Source organism: Erinaceus europaeus, chromosome 11 (genome assembly GCF_950295315.1).
Source record: "Erinaceus europaeus chromosome 11, mEriEur2.1, whole genome shotgun sequence".
NCBI classification, from domain to species: Eukaryota; Metazoa; Chordata; class Mammalia; order Eulipotyphla; family Erinaceidae; genus Erinaceus; species Erinaceus europaeus.
Window position 1 is genome coordinate 89,345,562 of NC_080172.1, and position 24,898 is coordinate 89,370,459.

The window sequence follows — 24,898 nt, forward strand, 5'->3', positions numbered from 1 at the left end:
AAGATTTCTTTATTCTAAACAGTATTTTATAAAGAGTATGATTAAAACTACAACAATTGTCCTAATGTTCCAATAGCTTTGTGTGGATGATTATTACTTAAAGACAAAAACACAATGAGTCAGAGGTTAAAGGTAGATTGTCCACTGATAAGGAGGAAAAAAAACATTTCAAGAGGCTTGAAAATTTTTAGTAAATAAAATTACATCTTATAAAAACAAAAAAGCAAAAAAAAAAAATTGAAAATCGTATGTGAGCCTAACTAGACAAAAGTTTTAAAAATTAGCTTCAAATGACTTACATCACAGCATATCAGGCATAGATTATTGATGGGGGTGTTTATTCTGTATTCTGTCCTTTTCAGTTTGAATTGAAACAATAGTTCATTTAAGACAAATATTTCGTTTTCCTTTCTTTTCTCTGATAATGAGCATTGTCTTCATCTCACAGTTAAAAATTCATCTCTAATTTGACTTAATTGGCAGAACTATTAAACAAGGGAAGTGCTACCTGCAGGGATCCATCAGCCTGTTGAGAAAACCCAGAGATGTTTTCATACTTGAAAGCATTTGATGCCAGTTGGAAACCTTGTAAAAGTTGTTTTCCATACAGCATCCAAATATTTTTGTTCACTTCCGTGATTTACTGAGAAAACCTGGATCGTGAGGAAAATGACAAGGTTAATCTTTTCCTCCACCCAGGGATTATTAACAGTCATGTTTGTGCTATCCACAGATCTCCAGTGTTTGTGTGGTTTCTCCCTTTGCTTTAATACTTCTAAATCCTCCAAATAAAAGTTTCATTTGAATTGCACTTTAACTAATTAGACTTTATATAATAATAAGGGGGGCAGGAGGAGGAGGAGGCTAGTGTAGTTATATGGCAGTTGCATGGTGTGTTACATCCATTTTGAATTGTTTGCTGATGTTCTAAAAGGAAAGCTCAGGTCACAGACTTTGTTTCATCATGTACCTAGGATTCTCATCACAGATCCATTTCATCTTTGTGTAACTAACATCTCACATTCACGAAACCTTTATGGTGATCCTAAAATTGAATGAACATTAAGGATATAGCCACGTCTTAGTTCTGAATAAATCAGATGTTCCAATAACTAAGGAGAAAGTACTCCCCTACCTTAAAAAAAAAAAAAAAACAGGAGGGTTAGCAATCTTGACTGTCCACCATTTCTCACATTAAGACAATTCACTTTTTTCCACACCAGATTTCTCTATTAAAAATCTCATTTTTTAAATTCTTAGTGGTGAGAAATTTTAAGTGTGAGCTGCTATCTTTATGCCTTTGCTAATTATATCTTCATAGGAAGAACTGGGAATTCTACCTGAAACAAAAATTTGTCTAAATTTATTGGCAAGCTTTTAGTGAAGGTTTATCAAGATGGTTTATGGTAAACCATCTAATGTATACTTGAACTGTGAATTCTTGTAATGACTGCGGTTTTCAATAGAAGGCCTCTTGGGTTTTGGGTTTTGGGAGTTGCTGTACTTCCTGAGAAAAGTCAAACCATTTTTCTTGGAAGTGAAGGGAGATGTTCCCCATGTCTACAGAATCCCATTTTCCAAATGAAATCACACAACTGAGGCTCAGAATGACTAAGAAGTTTGTTGAATTAATACTGACAGAAAGACCTCTCTAGCTCCAAATACTATGCTTATAACATTACACCCAGTGGAACACTTAGGTAAAAAAAAAAAAATGCTAGATTTATTTATCTCTTGCTCCAGAATCTTTCCAGTCTACTATACTGCACCTTAGACTCAGTGGTCTTTGAGCTGAATTAGTTTTGTTTGGGGACTTTAGGGCCCTGGAGAAAGCCAGTTAATTTTATGGTTCCTCCATGTATTGTAAAAATGCCTAAAAATACAGAATCTGAAAAAAAAAAAAGGGCTAGAGGACTGTGAGCCTCTTCTCCATACCCCATCAAATATGCTCTCCACTACACCAAACCTCCCTGATGTACTTAGAAAAAGAGGAAACAGATCAATATCTAATATATTAAAGAACAATTGATAGTTTGTGAAAATGAGTGGGCAAATGGTGAAAAGTACCTATGCCTATTCAATGATAATAAAAATCTATAATAAGAAAATCATTTATAGCAAAATAAAATTGTGTATCATCTCAAGGACATTTCTACCACTATCTCATCCTTAAACTATATCTTCCCCATCAGTTTAATTATGTATTTCTTAGAGTAGGCAGCTTACTGTGAGGATAGAAAGATTACCTTCAAGGCCCTAGGAATATCCTCCAGATAGCTTTAAAGCTCACCAGAGATTCCTTTCTAGACAGCAATAATGCTTCCAGATTCCCCGGAGAACAATGATGGCAACTGTATAAACTCAAAGAGACTCTGTGACTTTGACTCTACCTGATATCCTCCTCACCCATGCCTTAAAGAAAGATATTCAATGAAAGCTCACTAACATCCTCTCGACAGTGACTTTTCATATCCAATATAGCATATCAATTTCCCACATATTTTTAAACATAAAAAATAGTGTTCTTAGTAACATAACTCGCTTAATTTCATCATTTTATAGATAAATAGGACATAATCAAATTATCTAAATCACAAGACAATGGCCAAGACAAGGCTCTTCATTAATGTCTAATTTCCAAACTAGGACTCATTCCTTTCTGTCATAATATTAGAATTGTCCTTATTTAATAAATTAGAAACATTTGGAATTCTGTAGTAGACTTGCAAAAATTAATAAATGGAAAAACATAGTCATACTTTTGTGTTCTTCAATTAAAAGTTGCCTATGTTTCACACATGGTGAATATCATGTATGATTGAAAGCAACCCTGATTCCCAAGTTTTCTTGATATTGGGAATGTTTTCAGATTTATGCTTCAGGGGTTTTTGTTGGCTTATTTGTTTTTTAGTTTGATTCACTATGGTGTCAGCAGTAGATGTTCATGTTTCAAATGTTCTAACATTGTTCTTTCCAACTTACTAGTGCATGGTTTTCCTTGGGACATGAGAGAAATTCTAACAGGATCTTAAATCTACAGCTAGAATTTGAGACTCTTACTCATGAACATGAATTTCAAATGACACACCAAATTTCCACATAAGTTTCCTGAACTATTTCCTTAAATAAAAAATTCAGATAAGTTACACACTTAATTCATAGTCTAAACTGATGTATTTCTACCTGAAAGAAACTTGGAAACTGATTATTTTATCTTTAAATGTTAGAAATCAAATCTTTCCCACAATGCTTCAAAACAATTTCTGTTGCCTTCTTAGAACTGTATTATCCCCAAAATTAAGTAGTATCTTAAATTAACTTTCTAATTTGTCAGAGACACTTATTTGGGAACAGTTAAAATTGCAGGAAAGAAAAGAAGAGAAAGGAGAAAGTAAGGGATATAATATATTCTTTACTTCAATTCATTAAGAACTATTTGTACTGGAGCAATTTTGTTTCACTACTATGTCAACCTCAGTAGAATACTTAGAATTAAAACTTGCTGGGTCCAGGGAAAAAGCATAATGTTTGTGCAAAATACTTACATGCCTTAAGCTCTGAGGTCTCAGATTCAATTCCCAACACCACCATAAGCCAAAGATGAGCAGTGCTCTGATAATATATAAGTAAATTAACTAATTAGTTAATTAATAATCAATCTTAACAATTGACTATAAATACAAGTAAATGTTACCTCATTCTGTCTTGACAGCAATAAACACATTGTTATTATCCCCATTTTCAGATAACAGATATGAAACACACTTAGATTTGAAAATGGTTGTCAGATGGAAATATCTAATATTTTGCTTTATTTTTTTAAGAGGGCAAATATAGGGTATATGGTCATTATATATTTACACACTGAGTCAAAAATCTCAGGAGTCCAGCTGAGGTGATCATCAAGACAATATTCGTCCATTCTCCAGATGTGTCCCAGACATGTAAACAGGGGTTTACACTAAAGACTATTTTTGAAAATAATGACCATTATAATTCCATTGGAAGTATATGGTAATCTCTCCTCTTATTCTGATAATGTCTCAATTCCTATTTGGGATATAATAGTCCAAAGGATCATAGACAAAATATGCAGCAACAGTTTCTCCTTCACACATGGAACTCATAATTTCCTAGATTCTTCAAAAAGCATTTGCTTCACCCCAAAACTGTTCATCTTTCTAAGATGAAATTTACTGTGACCCTACTGGGCCATGGTAGAACTTAGAGTCATGGAACTATAAAGTCGAGAGAAATCTTAAATATATGTTATCATATTTTATCCCTTAACTTGCAGGTAAGGGAATGGAAAACTAGAGAACAAGATAGTTCCTTAGCAGCATAGCTGGAACTAAACTCATCATCTGACTCTAGTGCCCTTTATCTTGCAACAAACTGTCAGGCTGATATCTTTATATCAATACCAAAATATTACTTGGTTGATTTATGAAATCAATAAATTCTATAGCAGTTCATCTAGAGAGACAACACAAATAATCTCTTTGTATTATAATTTTTTCTATTTGAAATAAGTAGCCCAGTAACTAAAAGTTCTTAAAAACTTCATGCTGGGAGCCAGGTGGTGGTGCAGCTGATTAAGTGCACATGGCACTAAGTGCAAGGGCCGGCATAAAGATCCCAGTTCAAGCCCCAGGCTCCCTACCTGCAGGGGGTTTGCTTCACAGGTGGTGAAGCAGGTTTGCAGGTGTCTATCTTTCTCTCCCCCTCTCTGTCTTCCCCTCCTCTCTCCATTTCTCTCTGTCCTATCCAACAACAACAACAGCAATAACAATAATAACTACAACAAGGATGATAAACAACAAGGGCAACAAAAGGGGAAAAATTTTTTAAAAAGAAAGAAAAAAATTCAAAAAAAGACTTCATGCTTTTCTGTATTTATGTATGTGACTGCACATACACAAAGAAAGCAATATATAATCTGCTTTTCTTTTCTAGTAAATGTTTTTAAAAGTTAGTGAAAATTCCATGTCTTGCAAGAATGTTATTTGTTGTGATCTAATTATGGAGGAAACAATCTAATAATACCTATTTACAGTAGCCTAGCCACTTGATATCAATTATTAAATTATTAGATATTTTCCATGGCCTTCTTGCAAGGCCTTGCCCTTTCTCAAAGAGAGCCAATCTAATTAGGAAGACATGAAATAGACCTATAAAATTTAACCTAATAGTATTAAACATCATGCATATCCACATGTCAGTGAGGAAATGGGCACAGACAACATGCTACAGTTGTTTAGAGGCAAGAGCTCTCTTTGACATCTTGTATAATCCTAAAATACCATAGAGAAGATGTGATTTTGATTGATCTCAGAAGATGGTAGGATTTGAGCTAGGAAATTGTTGTTTTAGTAGTTATGATCTATATTCCTTTGTAATAATAGTTCAAAGAACAAAATTAAAATCCTAGTTCTACTTTATTTTACTGTTTTTTTTCCTCTGAGAAACTGCATAAATAAAAATGGAAAACAAATCCACTTCTTTTCAGAGATAATGGCTCACACTTAAAACATACCCTGAAGAATCTCTCACAAAAGATGAATGCAGCCAGTTAATATCTGTAAATATAAATTGTGGAGAATGGACTCCTTAAGTGAGAAATTATTTCTTTCATGTTATCTTCTAGTTTCAGGCACCACTTTTATATAGCATTTGAATTGCTGAAGGCCTTATTTAGTTATTTGTACGAGTACTCTACTCCATTGCAAACATAAATGTATATGACTTTGTTAAGAAACGGGCTATATAGTCAATGTCCATTCAGTGTTCTGGGAATCATCAATTGCTTGCTCTGTTTGGTACAGACATCATGTTTTGTTAAGTGCATCACAGCCAAAGTAAAGAGTAGTTTTGTGGTTTTGTGTTTTTGTCCATAGAATTTTCTGTTTAGACTAAATGACATTATAGCTGAAAATAACATACCCTGATTTTTCCTGATGCATGCAGATCCTCCAAAGTCTAATAGGATATGGCCGAATATTTCTTCCCTTGAGGTTTCTAACCCAAAACAAGGTAGGAGCATGTAAAATTCCTACTGATATAAAATCCCAACTGTTTAAAGGGAAAATCCCATATACTATATTAGCACCAGATAAGAGCATTTTCATGAATACCATGTCTTTGAATCATAATTCCAACCTTTTTTTCTAATATGAATGGTGTCCCAGAAATATTACAATGAAAGAATATAGGAAAAATTCTATGGTACAAACATTTTAAGCATTTAATCAAATTTGCATTGATGCCAGTCAGTCTCAAGAGAAAACTAGTTTTTTTTTCTATTATCATCACAGGGCTAAATATAAATATCTTAGAAATTTGTTAGGAACACAGCTGTCCTTCCACTGATTCTACCTTTTACTTTTCACATATAAACTGGTTGATCAGTTGTGCTGAGGTTTCAAGAACATACTTAAAAGTAGTATTGCAACCTCTAACAGATCTATTCTCTATACTTGCTGCATATTGATTTAAAGAAGTGTTTATCTGTCTCCTTTCTCCCTCTCAACTCCTCCCACTGCCCTCTGTATGCCTCCCTCCCTCCCCTACTTTCTCTCCCTGGATCTCTCTCTCACTCTCTCTCTCTCTTTCTCTCTCTTTGCCAATAAAACAAGTTTTCTCTGTTGGGACTTACTCCTCTTCAACTTCTTTATTGACCAACATTCACTTCTACCAACTTTAAGAACACACTATTTCTACCTCCCCTTAGAGCAATGATTATTTGCTGACTTCTAATGTCAGAAATAAGTAAAAGAGAGGCAGAGCAATGTGATTACACAGGAAGAAATAGAACATTTTTTTTTAATTGGGCAATAAAATTCATAAGATGCAGTGTAATGTTAATTCCAAATTAACATGTAGCCTATAAATATTCTTAGACTTGTATAAATAGGAATGTATTTTAACATAAAATTGTATTCTTTTGCTTTCTTCCTTCTCAAAAAAATAAAAAAGGCACATCTTTAGCTTCCACCTTCCTTAGTTATACACAGGATATTCCTTTTAAACTCTAATGAATATAGATGAAGGGGGGAAATGAGCAAAAAGGAGGAACCAGGAAATAGCTGCTAAGCAAAACAAAATATATTAGCAATTTGTTGAGGAGTAAAATTGGAAGGGCTGCATTTTCAGTCCTTGATCAGAGTGATGAAATTGAGACTGCCCTCAATACATATATTACTAGCAAACAGAATTACCTTAATAACCTGCTCCAAATGAATTTTTCAAGTTGCTATGTACATATGTGGAAGAAGAAATAACAGATCAAGGTCGCCCCTATTAGTATAAATCTATAAGGATTGGGGGAAGGTTTAGTGGCTTTATTCTTTGGCAAATTCAATGAGAGCATCTTTAGTGAAATGCCTCTCGGTATTCCCCATTGAATTTCATGGCTCAACAATTATACAGGACAGGAACTACGACTTAATATTTCTCCACAATGAGTTTTGAGCTGAACAAGATCATGCATTGTTCGGAACCTGAAAAAGAACCATTAATCATTTTACCATAGTTTTCTTTGAGTGTCACAGGACCTACAGCTTTCAGAAATATCTTTAGTTAATGCTAGTTAAATTCTGTTGGGATGTTAATAATGAGTTCAAATGAAATTAGTTGAAAAGCAGCGCAATTGAATAAAATACTCAAACTTGAAATTTTAGCTAAGGATGCATTTTCTAGTGGAGGCTAATTCTTTGCAGACTTAATTTATATTGTCAGTAAATGAAAAGAACATCAGATGTAACACTCCCTTTTTTAAATTGTCACCAGGGTTATTGCTAGAACTTAGTGCCCACACTATGAATCTACAGGTCCTGGTGGCTTTTTATTTCCCCTTTCTACATTATTTTTATTTGACAAGACAGAGAATAAATTGAATGAGAAGGAAGATAGATAGATGGATATATATATATATATATATATATATATATATATATATATATATATATAGAGAGAGAGAGAGAGAGAGAGAGAGAGAGAGAGAGAGAGAAATAGACACATGCACACCTGCTTCACAGCTCATGAAGCATCCTCCCTGCAGGTGGAGAGTGGAGGCTCAAACCTGTGTCCTTGCCTATGGTACTATGTTTGCCACCTCCAGCCCCCAACTGAATCCTGTTTTTACAAGCAACTTTTCAGGAATAATTGGAAAAGAAATACCAGACAGAGTTAGGGAGAAGTTCCAGCCAGTAGCAAACTGATATCATAAAAAGTTCTTAAGTAAAATGATTTTATTTCCTCAAGTAAATAGATTCAAGGTGTAGGACAGAGATCCTACAGTTGCTGAATAGTGACTAATTTCTGTGATGTCTATTCAATTAGATAATAGTCTTACTGGTTTGTAGATGGACAGGTTTATGGTTACACTGACAAGAGTGACATGGTGAATTGAGGCCATATTGCTAACTAACTCAACAAAGCTTCTACTACTTTAAGACAAAGATTGTAGGGGATTTCAGTATCTATGTTGTTATTGAAGTGTTTCTTGCATAACTGGATTCTTGATTTAAATGGTCATTTTTTTTTGTGCCTCTGAAGATAAAGCTTCTAAACTTTATTACTGACAATGTTAAGCCATTTTTTCAGGGAAATACAAGGCTTCCTTTGTAGCTGAAACAAACTTCAATAAACAACAAATGCAAATAGTCTCCTCATTTAGGGCTACTTTTCAAGTGGGTTGATTATAAGTTATTATCGTTTGAACGTTTCACTATTGCTTCTAATATGCTGTTCATTCTTTTAAACCTATCCAGTTGCTCCCAAATTAGCTTTGTCAACAGTTTCTTCTGTTCAAGTTGCAAACCACAAGAGAGGTAGGAATTCTTGGATTCATACAGTGATTTCATGGTGTTATGTGTTGTGAAACATTGCACTGTATGAATCTGGAATATCTGTGAAGTGTACCCATCAGCTTATTGGTGAGGCATGTTGACTGATAGCATCAAATAGTTCTGAGAATGTCATCAAAAGAAGAAAAAAAATATTTAGCTCAGAATTTTGACTGTGCAAATTAAAAATGCTGCAACATTTGTTTTCTGAAAGATTAACGTGCAAATAAGAATGATAAAAGCTTAGGTTATTGTTAAGAACATGTATGTTAAAGCATTTTACATAGTTATCCATTTGCATCTACAAGTAAGGAAACCCACTTTTAGTGAGTTTCAAGGATGCTCTCCATGACAACAGGTAGTTAGGCTGCCTAATGAAACCCATCTGACTTTGCAACAAAGAAAATACCTTGTGATTCAATTTCCAAATATCTTTTAGAATTAATTTCAACAATTACCAGTGAAGATCTTCACTAGATTAAACAACATTGATCATGGCCCAAACAACATAGTTCTATTGATTTCTGTAAGTGAAAATGAGCAGTATTTCGTCTGTGACTCATGAATGGCCCATTCCAGCTGGCATCTGTCATTCACAGAGTGAAGATTTTTCAGGAAACATAAAGGCTCTTATTTTTCATTTCACCATTTTTCTTTAAATGTCCTGTGTGACAGGTATGTCTTGTCTTCTACCCTTTATTGTTAGGCATATGTCATGTTTCTTTTTCCCTCACGGAACCCCCTTTACAAAGGATATATTTATTAACAAATTCTGAATTTAATATAACCCACTTGGTACAAATGACTATAATAACTTCCCTGTTCCTTATTGAATTTAGTCAAATCATTTTCCTTAATTTAATCAATGTTGATTTGATCCTTCTGGCTAGAAGATAGGAAAAATGAAACTGATGGTATTTAAACCATGTGCTGAACTTTCATCACAATGTGCTTTTACATGCAGAACATTGTAGGTACCCTGATGAAGGGAATCCAAATGGATAAGTCAAGTGTCATTTAGGAACTAATTTTTTTTATAAACATAGCTGGCACAGATTCATGGAGTAACATGCTTATTGGGGCATGCGAGCGTGTCACAAGGTAGTCACTGAGACCATACTAAGGATTCTGTTCTTTATGATATGTGAACCTATGCAAACCAAAGAGGTACATTGAAAAAGGAAGAATGGGGACTTTCATAAAGTTCACTTTTATGTCGTGTCAACCATTCTGGGTAGACAAGAGGCTTTTGGCCCTGGATTTTGACACCAGAGGTCACAGCATTAAAGATGTCATCGGAAAATCTACATTTAATCAAACTGTGTATGGAAGTTACCTATGTTTTCAAACAGGATAGGTAGGTAGGGTCATAACCAGGAAAATATGACAACTTCTTCATTCCTGTAACTGGGGGAGAACTCTCAAAGGCATAATGAACCTTTCAGTGTAGTGAGAGAAAATTAACTTTTAGAGTTTTCATTCCTCCAACTTCTCCCTCAAGTTTGTTCCCTCAAGTTTGTTACTCATTCTTCTTTCTGAGTGGCTAAAACAAATTTTCACTTTTAAAGTTTTCTTTAAATGAGGGGAAATATCCTACCTGTGCCACGTTCAGAATAGGTCGTCTACTCTTATATTTTCGTAGCTGATATAATTAGAGGCAACAAGGGAAGAATAAGGAAGAAGACACCAAGGGGAAATTCAGCTTTTTTTTATATTCTTGTTCTATTATCTTTCTCTCCAAATGTTTGTTTTCTTCTCTTAAGTGCTCAGATCTCCCTTAGTTAGTTGAAATCAGTAAGAGCTTCTAGTGTCGACATGCCAGGCAGAGCACACATGTTACCATGTAGATGGAATGGAGATTCAAGGCAAGTTTCACAAGTGGTGGAGCAATGCTCTAGGCCTCTCTCTCTCTCTCTCTCTCTCTCTTTTCTCCTCTATCTCTCCCTGTCTTATTTTCTACCAAAAGAGTGGTAAAGAAAGAAAGGGAGAGGGAGGGAGGGAGGCAGAGAGAAAGAGAGGGAGGGAGGAAGGGAGGGAGAGAGAGCAGGAGGGAAGGAGGGAGAGAGAGAGAGAGAGAGAGAGAGAGAGAGAGAGGGAGAATGAAAGAAAAGGAATCACCAAGAGATGTGAATTTGTTAAGCAGGCATTAAGACCCAGATATGCTCCGAGTAGGAAGGAAGGAAAAGAAAAGAGAGAAGTCACTGTTAAAACTTACAAAGGTTTGGGGGGGCTTTTCTGATATAGTCAATTGACTTTTTGAAAATTAATGATTTAATATTGATTTACAAAATCACTACCAGAGTTCTATGTCTTCATTCCCTCCACTGGAAACTGCAATGATTCACCCAAGGTGACAGATATGAGAGGCTGGCTATTATTTCTATAACTGTCTGTCTATATATACCTTGCCCATTTTTTCCTATGGTCCTGCCTTCTCTTCCATTTTAAATCATGCCTACACTTGTTACTACTTCTGAGTGTCTTCCCTTTTTTCCTCCTCTCTCAGGGTCCTGAAGGAATTTGGGTGGGGTTCAGAGCCCCTGGGTTATCTTCCCCTAATATCCTTTTGGGGGTGCAGAAGGTATGAATTCTGGTTTCTGTAAGTGCTTCTCTGCTGGACATGTTGCCATTTTTTTTTTCTATGATCATGCCTTCTCTTCCTTTCTAAGTCACACTGGACTTCATTCATATCATCCCTCGGTACTAAGTGGTTCTCAATATAAATATGCGTTGCCATTGTTTCCATGGCATGAGAATATGTTTTAGAGGTCACCTTCCCATGATACTTGTTTATTCAATATAATTAATTGAAAGTTTTCTGTTAAAAGCATAAGTATCTATAGTTTACAATAGGATTCAATATTTTGTAGCTGCATTAAAGTAATTGCAGAGTTTGGAAATTGACTATTATTATTATCATCATTATCATTTTTACTTCGTCTAAACTGGTCTGTCATAGTGAGAGAGACAGCATAATGGTTATGCATACAGACTCTCATGCCTGAATCTCTGAGGTCCCAGGTTCAGTCTCCTGTACCAGCATAAGCCAGAGCTGAGCAATGATCTAGGAAAATCTGAATGAAAAGAATAAAATAAATAAACTCGTCTGAATAAGCATAAATTCAATTATCAGTTGATTTATTCACTAACTTAGTTATATATTGTTTAGTTGTTTCTTTTGTATACTCTTTAATGCACAGTTCATAGTTAGACTCCCACAGAATTTGAGTAGTAGAGGAATAGATGTAATATACCGTTCATCTGTATCTTCTTTCTTCCAAAAGAAGGTACTTTAGAATCATCACTGATTCATTCATTTGACATTTCTGAATGCTTAATGTGTACCAGGAAATGTTGTGAGTCCTGTGATTACAGATATGAAAAAAGTGATAGTCTGCATTCATATACTTAGGCTCAGAGAATGGGGAAATTAATTACACTTACCAAATACGGTAAGCTCTACAAAAAATTAAGCACTCTTAGTAAATGAAAAACTATTATTTCACGTAAGAATGAGCACAGAATTGTCTCTGAGCAGAGAAAAAGCAAGGAAGTAATCAGGGGTGTTGGGAAAGAGTGCTCCAGACAGAGGTAACAAGTGCAATGGCCTTGGGGGATTGTCATGGAGTAAGTGTGGAGTAAAATGATTAACATGATTGTTCCAGGAAGCCAGAGGCTAGATCTATTTGGAGTGAATGAGCTAATTCCAAATTGATATTTTTATTCTAAAAAAAAGATGAAAGTCCATTGGAGTTATGAGGAGAAGGATGTCATCACCTAATTTAATTCTTGAGTCACTCTGACTGCTATATGGAGAGGAGACTGGCCCATGTTTGTGAACTGATAAAACAGTTTGAGTCTGACAGATGAGGGACAATGAATTCCTTTGAGAATAAGAGGGTAAAAGATGTTGAGACCGTCTTTTAAGAACATGGTAAAGATTAAAGTGTTGGGGGTGAGGGGGAAAAAAGTCATCAAAGCAACTCCAGGAATTATGAGTTCTGTAGTTGGAGGAATTCAGTTGTCAATTACTAAGACAGGGTCACCTGGGTGAGTAGCAGTCTGGGCAGATAACCTAAGAGCTCACTTTTGAACATGTTGAAGTTAAGCTATCTATTAAACATCTAAGTAGTGCCAGTGGCAAAATTAAAAAGGCAGTGAGCATATGAGTCTGGATGAAACATGTCTAGCAGGGGAGTTGGTCCAGGCTAGAAATAACGATTTTGTCAAAGTATATAGATAGATTATTAAGTATTATTACAATGACCATCTCTAGTGAGAACTAGAGCAAAGAGGTACAAAGTGTAGCTCTGAGATATTTGAGGTGATAAGGCAGAGAGAGAGAGAGAGAGAGAGAGAGAGAGAAAGGGAAAGTGGGGAATGTAAAACCCAACATATGGGCGGCTCAGAAGTGCCTGGTTCAGGAGTGATTGTCCAGAAGCCGCATTTAGCTGCTGGAGTGGTACCACAGATTTGCAGAAGTTGGATTTAACACCATTCAAGTGATTGGGGATAAGGGGCTGGCGATAAGGCAGTTGAGAGCTCTATAGAATAAAGTAATTATAAAGATGGACTGTGAAGTCTATATTTTGGGAAAATGGAAATGAGAACAAGATAGGCTAATAAATTTGAGGAGCAAAATAGTATTTAACATTTAATACCATTCCATCATACTCTTAATATGGTAAAATACTCAACTTACATCATCAATAGTCATTAATAGATTATCCATGTGGATATACAAGTTATTACAGAATACTAAATTCATAGAATGTTTTAAAAATATAGTCACACAATAATTATATTTGGAATACCTTGCATTTAGAGAGAGAGAGAGAGAGAGAGTGTGTGTGTGTGTGTGTGTGTATTACAGAGTATTGCTCAGTTCTGTTTTGTGATGGTGCATGGGACTGAACCTGGGACCTTGTAACCTCAGGTATGAAAGTCTCTTTGGATAACCATTATTCTACCTCTCTGCCCATGAGTGCTTTTGCATTTTTCAAATCACGTTCAAGTATCTCCTTTTATTTAATGATGCCACAGTCAAAGACTACAGTTTTACTAAAGTATGAGAAGCTTTTTAGTTTAGAAGTCTCAAAAGAATCTACTCACTATTATTTTATTTTCTAAATTATGACACATTTCAAATATTCACCTAAATATTTACTTTTCATAGTGTGTATCTAGTTGAGTATGAGTTCTTATATAATCTCATGTAGTGGTAATTTTTACTATTGAATTTATCCTATCAAAATTAATACATCAGTTTTAAAGCAAAATCCAAAACAATTTATGTCATCACAGAAATGGATATAATCCATTAAAATCAAAGAATAGTAGGTGGCAGTGTTATGTTTGTTGATATGTCTGTGAAGGGTAATGTAATCCATCGTCAACATACCAAACATGGATGTTGACACATTTTCTTTCTTGGGTAAAGTTTTGTTAGATGAAACTCAGCGTGTAGCTCAACCTCTTGAGTAGGTTCTGCAGAGCCCTTTCAGTCTCACAAAGGAACACTATTGTGAATCTTCTCTTGCCTTATTCTCTACTCTCTCCCAAATTCATACAGTCTCATATTCCATCCCTTTCACCTAAAATCTCATTCTTTGCTTTCTAAATAAGTAAATAAATAAACTCTACATTTCTACACATTAGACTCAAGGGTAATTCAGTTCTTTTGAGTTTTCTTCAAGTAGAATGACTTTCTCCATAAATCACTTTGTGGCAGTTTTCTGTTTTCAAGTTACTGAGACATACTGTTTTATCTTAACAAACTTCTTGATGACAAGGATTTCTGTGTACTGAAAAGTTTCTAGGATAAGTTTGTGCACGTGAATAGGATTTTATACAGCTGGGTTAGTCATATTAGTTGAATTGAAGAACAGCCTGAAGTGGTTGGGGAGCAGGAGGAGGGGTGCATGATGAATGACAGCACTAAGGGGAAGAGCCTGAGAACAAGTCTGTTAGTGCCCAGTCCCCTCCAGAATTCCAGACAGCTCAGAAGGTATCCTTAAGAAACTATTAGATTTAAAGATATGGATCACCTACCCAAAGTGACCACTCTGGAGTGATTCTAGCCAGAGGCATTCCTCTTGGTGGTTCAGTCTCTCAACAAAGGAAGGTCCTAGGAAACAGAAATGCCATTTTAAACAAGTGTAACTCAGGAACAGGAAGTGGTTTTCCTGGTTGAGCACATATCACCATGCATAAATGCCCAGTTTCAAGTCCCTGATCCCCATATCAGAAGGGAAGCTTCAGGAATGGTGAATCAGTGCTGTGGGTGTTTAATCTTTCTCTCTCCATCTCTGTCTACCCCCTCCTTCTCAATGCCTCATTGTCTCTATCCAAATAGTAAATAACTAAAATATTAGAAAAGCAAGTGTAACTCTAGGATGTGTAGTGTATAAGAGAGAAGTGCTTATGATTGTCTAAGGAAATTTGATATGGTGTTCCATAATTTTTTTTCTGTGATTCTGTCGTTGTGCCTTCACTAATAAGTCTATGCAAGTATTTCCTAACTCCATCTCCCGCATTGGTGTCCCAAAGGCTTCTTCTCCCAGAGTTTATCTATCATTTCCCTTTGGTTTCTATGTATTCCTGTTCTCCACCTACCCCCCTCTTTCTACACACACACCTTCTCCACTGCCATAGCACATGTACACAATGATACATATGTTCTTCTATAGAGGAAATTGGTTTCCTTCAAGAACCACCTCTCTTTGTTGCCTCTTGTTATTTATTTATTATTTATTTATTTATTTTGGATAGAAACAGAGAGAAGTGGGGGGGTGAGAGAGAGACTTGCAACACTGTTTTACCACTTATGAAGCTTCCCTTCTACAGATAAGGACTGAGGACTTGAACCCGGACCTTGCAAACTGTAATATGTGTGTGTTCTATTATGTGTGCCACTACTCACCCCCTTTTGCAACTCTTTCAAGCATCTGAGGTTCCCAAGGTTCTAATCTTTTTCTTGAGTACCATCCATTCAGCATTTCCAGTGATTTTCTGTGTTTCAATTTAGTAGCAACTTGACCTCAGCTTTCCGTGGGAGGAATGAACTCTCCAATAAATGAATTGAGGCTAATCTCACCCTTCCTTATTCCCTATTTATTTTGGCATTGATTTTTTTTCTTTTCTTTTTTACTGAGATCACTGGATGCAATACCATCAAAATTTTAATGTAGGCAAAAATAGTAAATCAGTACCTAACATAGTGCCTGAAACATAGCAGTCTAACCCATAAATAGTTTACTGAAAGAATGAATGAATGAATGGACTCAATCAGTAATTGTGGGTGGCTTCTTAGTAGAATAAAATGAAAGGAAAACATTGTTAAGAAGATGGAGGGGTTGATACTGGGTCCTCATATGTGCATGATTTCATGTCAACATTTTTCTCATTGTTTTTATCTTAGATAAAAGAAAAAAGAAAGAAAGAAGGGAGAGACACCACAACTGCAGAGCTTTCCCCAGTGCTTTGACATTCGCATGCAGTGCTGGGGTTGAGTCCTGGGCTGCACACATGGCAAAGGCATTTCCCCTTTTCCCCTCCCCAATGAGCTACCTTCTGTCCCCTAAGAAGAGCATTTTTTAGACAAATGAGGTTTATAGTATTGTAGGTAACCTCCCTTATAAATGTCCAACTTAGCCTATCTAATACTTTGAGAAGATAAAATAGGTTCTCTACCTTGTTACCTCTTAGACTTACTCCTTTGATGATTTAAGCATTATTACTTCCAGTACAGGCTTTGTCTTGACAGCTTTTTTTTTTAAGGTTGGATTTGTTTAAGGACTTTTGGTATAATTGAAATGCAACAGAGAAAAAAAAAAAGTCTCATTACTCTCCACCTACCTGTCTTTTTTCCCCCCCTTCATTTTCATGTATAATACTTAACCACTATCATCTCTAAATCTCAAAGGCACCTCCAAGATTCCATAGAGACAGAGAAAATGGAATCTAGAGCTGCAGTCTAGGCCTAATACTACTTTTGCAGCACACTTGGAGCCTGGAAAGAAAGGAAATTTTCAGAACACTTTTTTTTTTTTTTTGGTGAGATACTTAAAATATTTTTCCTCAGATAAAAATAAACATGCAAGTCTTATCTAATGAAAAACTTGTAAAGATAATTTTCTCCTCTTAGCATTTGTTGGAGGGAAAAGAAGAGTTATTTAGTTGTCTAGTTCCATATTAAGTTTGTTCTAATTTTTGTGAAACCCTGACTGACATTAACAAAGCAGCCATGAATGATGGCACACTCAGGCTCTTGATATTAATTCTAGCTCTCTTTTTAAGTCTGCAAACATAAAGAGAAAATTGGGTAAGTGACAGAAGATAAAGTTCAAAAATTAGAAGTACAAAAATTAGATTTTTGTATCTGTAGAAATTACTCCTTCCCAAATTTTAAAAGGTGTACACCTGCAAATGCTTCTGTTCATCTTGTCTGCCAAGAAATAACAGTTTTCAGTCATATTCTGAATGTCCAACCTTTCTATCTTGCTTGAAACAGATGCTAGTCACAACTACCTGTTGTTGCCATTTGTCATGTTGAAGCACATATATGTAATGCCATTCTGCCATCTTTTCCCCCACTTATCATTTCATCCAAGCATGTAGTAAGCTATTACTCTGCTATTGTATACACTTGGTATACATTTCTGTTCTTCCTTGCAAGATTGTGAATGCTTCGGCCACTCCAATCGATGCAGTTATATCGATCTGCTAAACACAGTCATTTGCGTGAGCTGTAAACACAACACTAGAGGGCAGCACTGTGAGTTATGCAGGCTGGGCTACTTCAGAAATGCTTCTGCACAGCTGGACGATGAGAATGTGTGCATAGGTCAGTTCCATTATAATTTCAGCTATTGGTCTGTGCCTTTTGAGCAATGGGGAGCTATTTATGGTGGAGAGGTTGGTGATTTTGCACCATGACTGAGCCAAAATAAACATCCCTGTGGTAGACTTAATTTCACTTGGGCTGGATGAAATCATTGAATCCTTGTGTTATTGCTGCTTTAAATATGATGATCTGAAAATTTATATTTAGGAGATGAAGACTTTTTTCTTTTGATTTTATTATTATTATTATTTGCATGAAATCTTAAAATCTGATTATTTCAACCTGATCTTAGAGTCTTAAGTTGTGTGATGAACTTTCAAAATAGAAACCTATTATGTAAGATTTAATTGTAGATATGGAAATAGAATACAAACTCGGGTACCTAATTGGTAATTGACAACTATTTATTGATTAAAAAATACTACCACTTAGAATTGAAAGCCACTAGTAAGTGGCAGCATACAAGTTTGCCTGGTCTTTCCATGCATAGTAATGAAATTCCATTTATTGAATTTTCTTGTGTCCAAAAGGAGAAGTAATTTCTCAAAAACTATTCAGGCTGTTGATTATCTTAATTTCCAGGGTGTGTGAATCCTGGAAACTTGCCTGACTGTTCCCTGGAGCACTTGCCCCACTCCTCATGAATACTGCTCATGTCAACCAGAGAGAACCAGGTGTCCTTTCCATTCATAAAGCCTCTCTCTCTCTCTCTCTCTCTCATAGTGGGACCTTTCATATAGGTAGCTGATGAATACGTAAGAACAGTAAATGGAATTTCACTTCATAATTTACTTTGAAAAACTGAATGTGGTAGCTATATAAGCAATGATTTCTTTAGGGAACCAATTTTAAAATATATATGTATATATATATATATATTAACAGAGGTTAAATTAAATATACTACACAAGCTGAAAAGTGACAGCTGTTCTTTTATCAAAGGGGGATGGGAGATCCAGCCAGTCTGAACTTCCAAGATCATTGTTCTCTGATTTGTCAAGATCTTATAAGAACTTAACAAATGTCCTGTGAAGTAGTTGTACAAGTTGATTTGGATTCAGTTGGGCCAAGTATACATAACACTGATTATGTTTACAGTATATTCTATTTTTTCAAAGTGTTTCCTTACTTATTATTTGTCAGTTAGTGAAGAAATCACTGGACTTAGAGACTGGAGACCTGGGTTCAAGTCCCAGTTTGCTTTTTAATAACTGTGTGCCTTAGGTAAGTCATTGAGCCTCCTGCAAAATTGGAATCATGTGGTATACACAGGAAACACTTGGAAAATTGTGAACTGACTTGTAAATATATATGTATTTTTACAAATTCTCATTTTCAAAATCATGGGTAAGTATCCTAATAAGAACTTCCCCTATTTTCTAGTTGAGCAAAGTAGAATAAATTAATCCAAATCATAGAGTTTTGACAGAGTGACCTAACTTCAAACATTAAGCACTTTCCCCTCAACAGACCAGGCACACTTAGTATATCATATTTTTACTTATGGTTTAATTTTTTAATGACATCAACAATCCTACTAGCAGCTTCTGAGCAGAACAAGTGCAGCTATATCATAATACATGGGTTACAACAATTTAAGAATATAAATAAAAGTCAAAAGAATTGTAACTGAATTTTGAATACATTTAAATTTCACTGAATTCTATCTCTAAAAGGTGTAGATGGCGTATTATAACTATAGAAACACAGAAAATTTAACAAATAGCATAGGAATAAAGCCATATTACATTTTACAAAACACATATGGTTAAAATGTTTCCCAATAGTAATATATTATTGTGAATAAATATAAGGAAGAGCTCTAAAAATAAAATATTTCACTCTGTAAAAAAATTGTGTAACAAGTAACTTCACAGCATTCTATAGTGTTTTATTCAAAGTACTCTATGTGTATGAAGTTTGACCTTTTCCCAGTCCTAAAGTAATCTATAGGCAACAATTTCTTACACCCATTCATTTCTAAGATACAAATGTGTATTTTTAGCATCCATAGACAAGAAGATATCTCTTTCAGGCTTTGTTTTTTAGGTCACATACATTAATTATGACATGGAAACAACACACATTTTTATTTATCTACTTCTAAAAACCCAGAACAGTTAATTTTCCACTACTGGAATGTCTCTTAATTAAAATTATAAATCTTTGAAGAATTTTATTTTATTGAGACAAGCATTTCTATTCAGTATTTTGTGCACTTTAAGTAAGAAAATTGATAATTGCAATAGTGAATATTTTCAGGTATTATTAAAACTAGTTACAGTAGCCCCTCAAATACCAAGATTTCCTAAATTATTGCCCTTTTCTAAAAGGAATGGAACTGATTTTAGAAATGAGCAGTAAACTTTGACCAAAACACAACTAGTAGTTGAGAGCTAATTGCAATCTCATTTTCTATAGGAAGCACTTGTGAAAACTAGTAGATATTTTTCAGCCTACTTTAAAGAATTTGCTACTTAATCTCAAAAAATCTTGAAATTTCATCTAAGTCTTCTCCAAAGTAAATAATCACACAGAAATGCACTTTACCAATTCTGTAACAAACAGTGATCAGCTCAGCATTCTTGACTCTAGATAACTTTTTGTTTTTGTAACTCATATTTTTGACAGAATGTAGACTGTGATGAAATAGATGTGTCAGACTTCTTGCATCATTTGATATTCAGCTTACTCTATGTTTTTACAGTGATTGTTGATTTGTGATTACTGGTGAATTTACCCACTTTCATACCATTTCCAAGCACAGCCATGTCTCCAAGGATGCATGTAATTATCCTGTATGACACAGAAATTACATGAAGATGACATCCTAGCATGCTTCTTTTTTATATAAATTTCAGCATTAATCAGGAAGCTCCAGGACACATGGTTCTTGACCTTGGATAATCACTGCTAATAATCCCTGATAACAAGCTTGACATCAGAAGGAAACACAGAGCTCAGAAGTTGCTACTAAACATATCTCAAATTATGATGTGTTCCTTTTGCATTGCCCTTGAAACCCAAGATAAGTAATCAGATGTTCCTATTATAGAGCACAGCAAACACAGACATTTCTAATGATGACTAATCAATTTTATGCAACTTGTTCACCAAAACTTCTAAAGTATTTCTTGTTTTTCAGCCTAACAGTCCTGCATAGTCTTCCTGATTTCATGGGATACAATATAATTATCCAAGGCTGTTATTTGTCAGTCATCTACCATTGACCACAGTCCATAAATTTCTTCCTTCAGTGCCAGACCTTGTACATGCACAATTCCATCGCTCCTGAGCCAATTTTTTTCTTTTTCTTTTTTTTTTAATTTCAGGTAGAGTCAGACAGACTGAAAAGAAGAGATTTGTCTCTTACTGACCTCATAAATAACTTTTAAGCTACATGTGGTATATAGATGCCAAAACTCCTCATCAATTATTTTTATGCCTGTTTGAGTAACATTACAATTAACTACTTTTCCTATGACAACCCCTGGGAAATGATTTAGATGTCCTACATTTTAAAATCATTGCTTTTCATTTTCTCCATCTGAAACCTTATATTAATCATTACTATATGCTTGTAGATTAGAGTAGTAGTATATGAGATCCTTGTTGGCCAGATGTAAATCTATTCCCTTGTTTGCAAATTAATGGTAATTCACTGTCCCATATACACTTCAAGTAGGGAGAACTGTATTACAGGGGACCAGGTGGTAGCACATCTGATAGATCACACGTTACAGTGCACAGGGACCCCAGCTCAAGTCCCTGGTCCCCAACTCTAGAGGATAATTTCATGAATGATGAAGCAGTGCTGCAGGTGTCTCTCTTTCTCTCTTCATCTACATCTCTACCACCCCTATCAAGTTTTCTCTGTCTATCCAAAATAAATAAGTAGAACAAAATAGTAAAATAAATATGTGCTTTTTACATTTAAAAAAGAAATGTATTACAGTTTTGGTATGGGTGCATTTTGTAGTACACATATGCACAGGCATTTTTAAAGTCACAACAATATTGCTAGTTTTAATTAAACAATCCCATGTAAACAAACTAAAATAGAAAATGACAATTTAAAGTTTCACTATAGGGGCTGGGCAGTGGCACACTTGGTTGAATGCACACATTACAGTGTGCTAGGATGCAGGTTCAAGCCCATAGCCCTCACCTACAGGGGGAAAGCTTCACAAGCATTAAAACAGTGCTGTGGGTATCTGTCTTTCTCTCTCCCTCTCTTTCTTTTCCCTTCCCCTCTCAATTTCTCTCTTTTTCTATCCAAAAATAAATAAATATATATTTAAAAAATAAAACAAAACCTTGCAATACCAGTAAGAGTAGGAGTCTTTTAGAATTTATCTACTTATGTTTTTGCCTGTACATCACTGCTAGGTCTGAAAGCTTGTATCATAAAAAGGCTGAACTCAAAAATTTACTTTTTCAGAAATAAATAATAATTCTAAAATTCATCTAATCAGTCTTTGATGAAAGTAGCTAAAGCCAAAACTCTATTCCTCTGTTACTTCAAATTCTGAACCTCCATTTCAAAGATAAACATGAAACTACATGATATTCAACTAAAGGGCTTTGGGTTTCCTTGGTTAGTTGGTGTGAGTTCTATCTGCTATCTAACAAGGATTCCTTTCCATAAGTGTATTTTAAACCAAAGAAAACAGAGACAGAATACGTGTCTTAGATCATACAGAAATAGTAAGGAACAAAATGTTGGTCAACATATATTCAAAAAAGCTACCTAAAGAGCCACGCGGTGGCACACCTTAGTAAATGCACACACTATAGTGTGCAAGGATCTGGGTCAAGCTCTTGGTCCCTGCCTGCAGGAAGAAAGCTTCACGAGTGGTGAAGTAGAGCTGCAGATGTCTCTCTGTCTCTCTCACTCCCTAGCTCTCCCTCCCCTCTCAAGTTCTCTCTATCTCTATCCAATAATAAATAAATCAAATTAAAAAAAACAAAAGCTGCCTTCTAGTTTTGTTACCCTTCAGACTAACAGAAGCCTAAGCAATTGCCACATGTGGCTTAACCTTTAAGTAAAATACAGGTTCATAAATAAAACACACACACACACACACACACACACACACACACACACTGAATACTCTAGTGACTGTGTAAAGCTCAAGAAAGTATTTATTTATTTATTTATTTATTTATTTATTTGCCATCAGCTTTATTGCTGGGACTTGGTGCCTGCAGTACAAAATCACTGCTCTCAGCAGCCTTCCCCCTGCCCCTCTAATTTTTATCAAGCAGGACAGAGGGAAATTGAAACAGGAAGAGGAGATAGACAGGGGAAGAGAAAGACAGACAACTGCAGACCTGCTTCACCACTTGTGAAGTGTGCTTTCTGCAGGTGGAGGTCCTGGGACTGATAATATGTGTGCTTAACTGGGTGCACCACTACTTGGTCCCCTATTTACTTTTTATTATGCAAAACTGTGTTGTCCTGGCAGCAGGCATTCTAATAATAATAATAATAATAATTGTATTTCAGATTATACCTACATTGAAATTTACTTGGGATTGTACAATTTATTTTGTCATTACCAATAATATAGGTTGCACAAAGCACGTCGCAGATACAATATCTGAAGGCTCATATCGAAACAGTGTATATGTGCATATATACATACATATCAAAGTGCTGTCCAGATTCATAAAGTAAAGTGGCCTTTGAATGAACAAAGTGCATTCATATTGCAGTTTATAAACGTTCATCTTTTCTTGAATATTAAGTGCAACAGATAAACTTCATGTGAATAATTGAAAATGGATATTACACTGATGGCATATTGATTTATCCTTAATATACAAACTTCTTGTGTTGTTCATTAAACCATCTAAACATGCCCTAACAAATGGAATTTCCATTATGAAATTAGCAGTGAAGAGCATGATGCTTGGTTTCTTTGTAAGTTTTCACTTGATTTCCTCTCATATCACAAAAGTGATATTATGGAAGTCTGAGCAGATAAATAAATGGGCCCAAAGTAGGTGGATTTGCCAAAACATTTCATTAGTAGACATATTTCTTTAAGTAAGTGATGCATTTAAGTAAATGATGCTCCTATGTTGATAACCTGTAAGCCATGCAGACTTGTCTCCAGCCTGTGTTGTCTTGTTTCTACAGAGTGTTTTTGTAACCCTTTGGGCTCAGTCCATGATCGTTGTAATGGCTCAGGATTTTGTGAGTGTAAGACTGGAACAACAGGGCCTAAGTGTAATGAGTGTCTGCCGGGAAATTTCTGGCACGATGGCTGTCACCGTAAGTAACTCTGGGAGCTGCCCTCTGTGTGCTGCAGCATGGCTAACTCTGCTTATGTAGGCTGGTTTGTGCAGCTTCGCAGAGCAGAAAAAGACCCAAAACCACTGACAAGCTTTAAAAGCTACTTAGTGCTCCAGACTATGTATAGGGGAGAGAGAGAGCAGGAGAGAGCAAGCAATCCATCAGCTGTCCAGCTGGTTTCTTTGAAGCCCATCTTCATTCCTTCTGATGGCTGAAGCAACTTATGTTGAAATATTGTAAGCAGATCCAGGTACCTGGCCAGACCATAAATTAAGTGGCACAATAGGGAAAACGACCTTACCACAAAATGAAGGGTTATGTGCATGTGGTTAATATATTTCTTGAGCTCTGAGCTACCCTGGAGCTCCAGAGTTCATAAATTAAATGATATCTACATAACTTATTACCATCCTTGCTATCAGACTCATCCCTGAATCTTAACTGAAAACCTAAAGATAATAAATCTATGGGATATTTAAATGCCGGGGTAAAATAAATGACAAAAGTCAATATTGATTTTAAGCCTCAGAGGTTAGGCACCGTGCAGTGAGCTTTAGATGGATGCCATTTGGTTCAGCCTCATTTCTTTGAGGATTATCAGACCTTCTTAAAAGCTTGTCAAGGCAGGTGGCATGTCGGTTTATTCAGGGAGCAGAAATTTTAAAATCTAAGCAGAAGCTTCCTTCCGTCATTCATAACCTTTCCTGCTTTTTAATTCTGCTCTCACTTTCCATGCTATCTATACATAGTCATCTTACTAATATTGAAGAGCCACAAGGCAGAGCTTCGGAAGCAGTTCAGTCCAGCGGAAAATCTGAAAGGTGAAAAACAAAGAGAAGAAATCAGTTGAAGCAACTGACTTCATTTAACTCAAACTAGCTAGGATACTATCATTTCAGTATTTAA

General features: G+C 35.4%; 1 protein-coding gene across 6 annotated transcripts in view; it reads left to right on the forward strand.

Annotated features, from left to right (window-relative positions):
- Positions 1–24,898, forward strand: part of NTNG1 (netrin G1) — a 415,083-nt gene that overhangs the window by 336,910 nt on the left and 53,275 nt on the right. For 2 of the 6 annotated variants that reach the window (XM_016190491.2, XM_060202164.1), the window contains exons 6-7: positions 5,968–6,033; positions 8,772–8,831. The exons of 2 other annotated variants lie outside the window; for them this stretch is intronic. In XM_016190491.2, the coding sequence (XP_016045977.1) occupies positions 5,968–6,033; positions 8,772–8,831 (126 nt within the window). Of the gene's footprint in view, positions 1–5,967; positions 6,034–8,771; positions 8,832–17,523; positions 17,692–23,836; positions 23,972–24,898 lie in introns of all 6 variants that reach the window. 2 more of the 6 variants (XM_060202169.1, XM_060202165.1) reach the window with 2 other exon arrangements.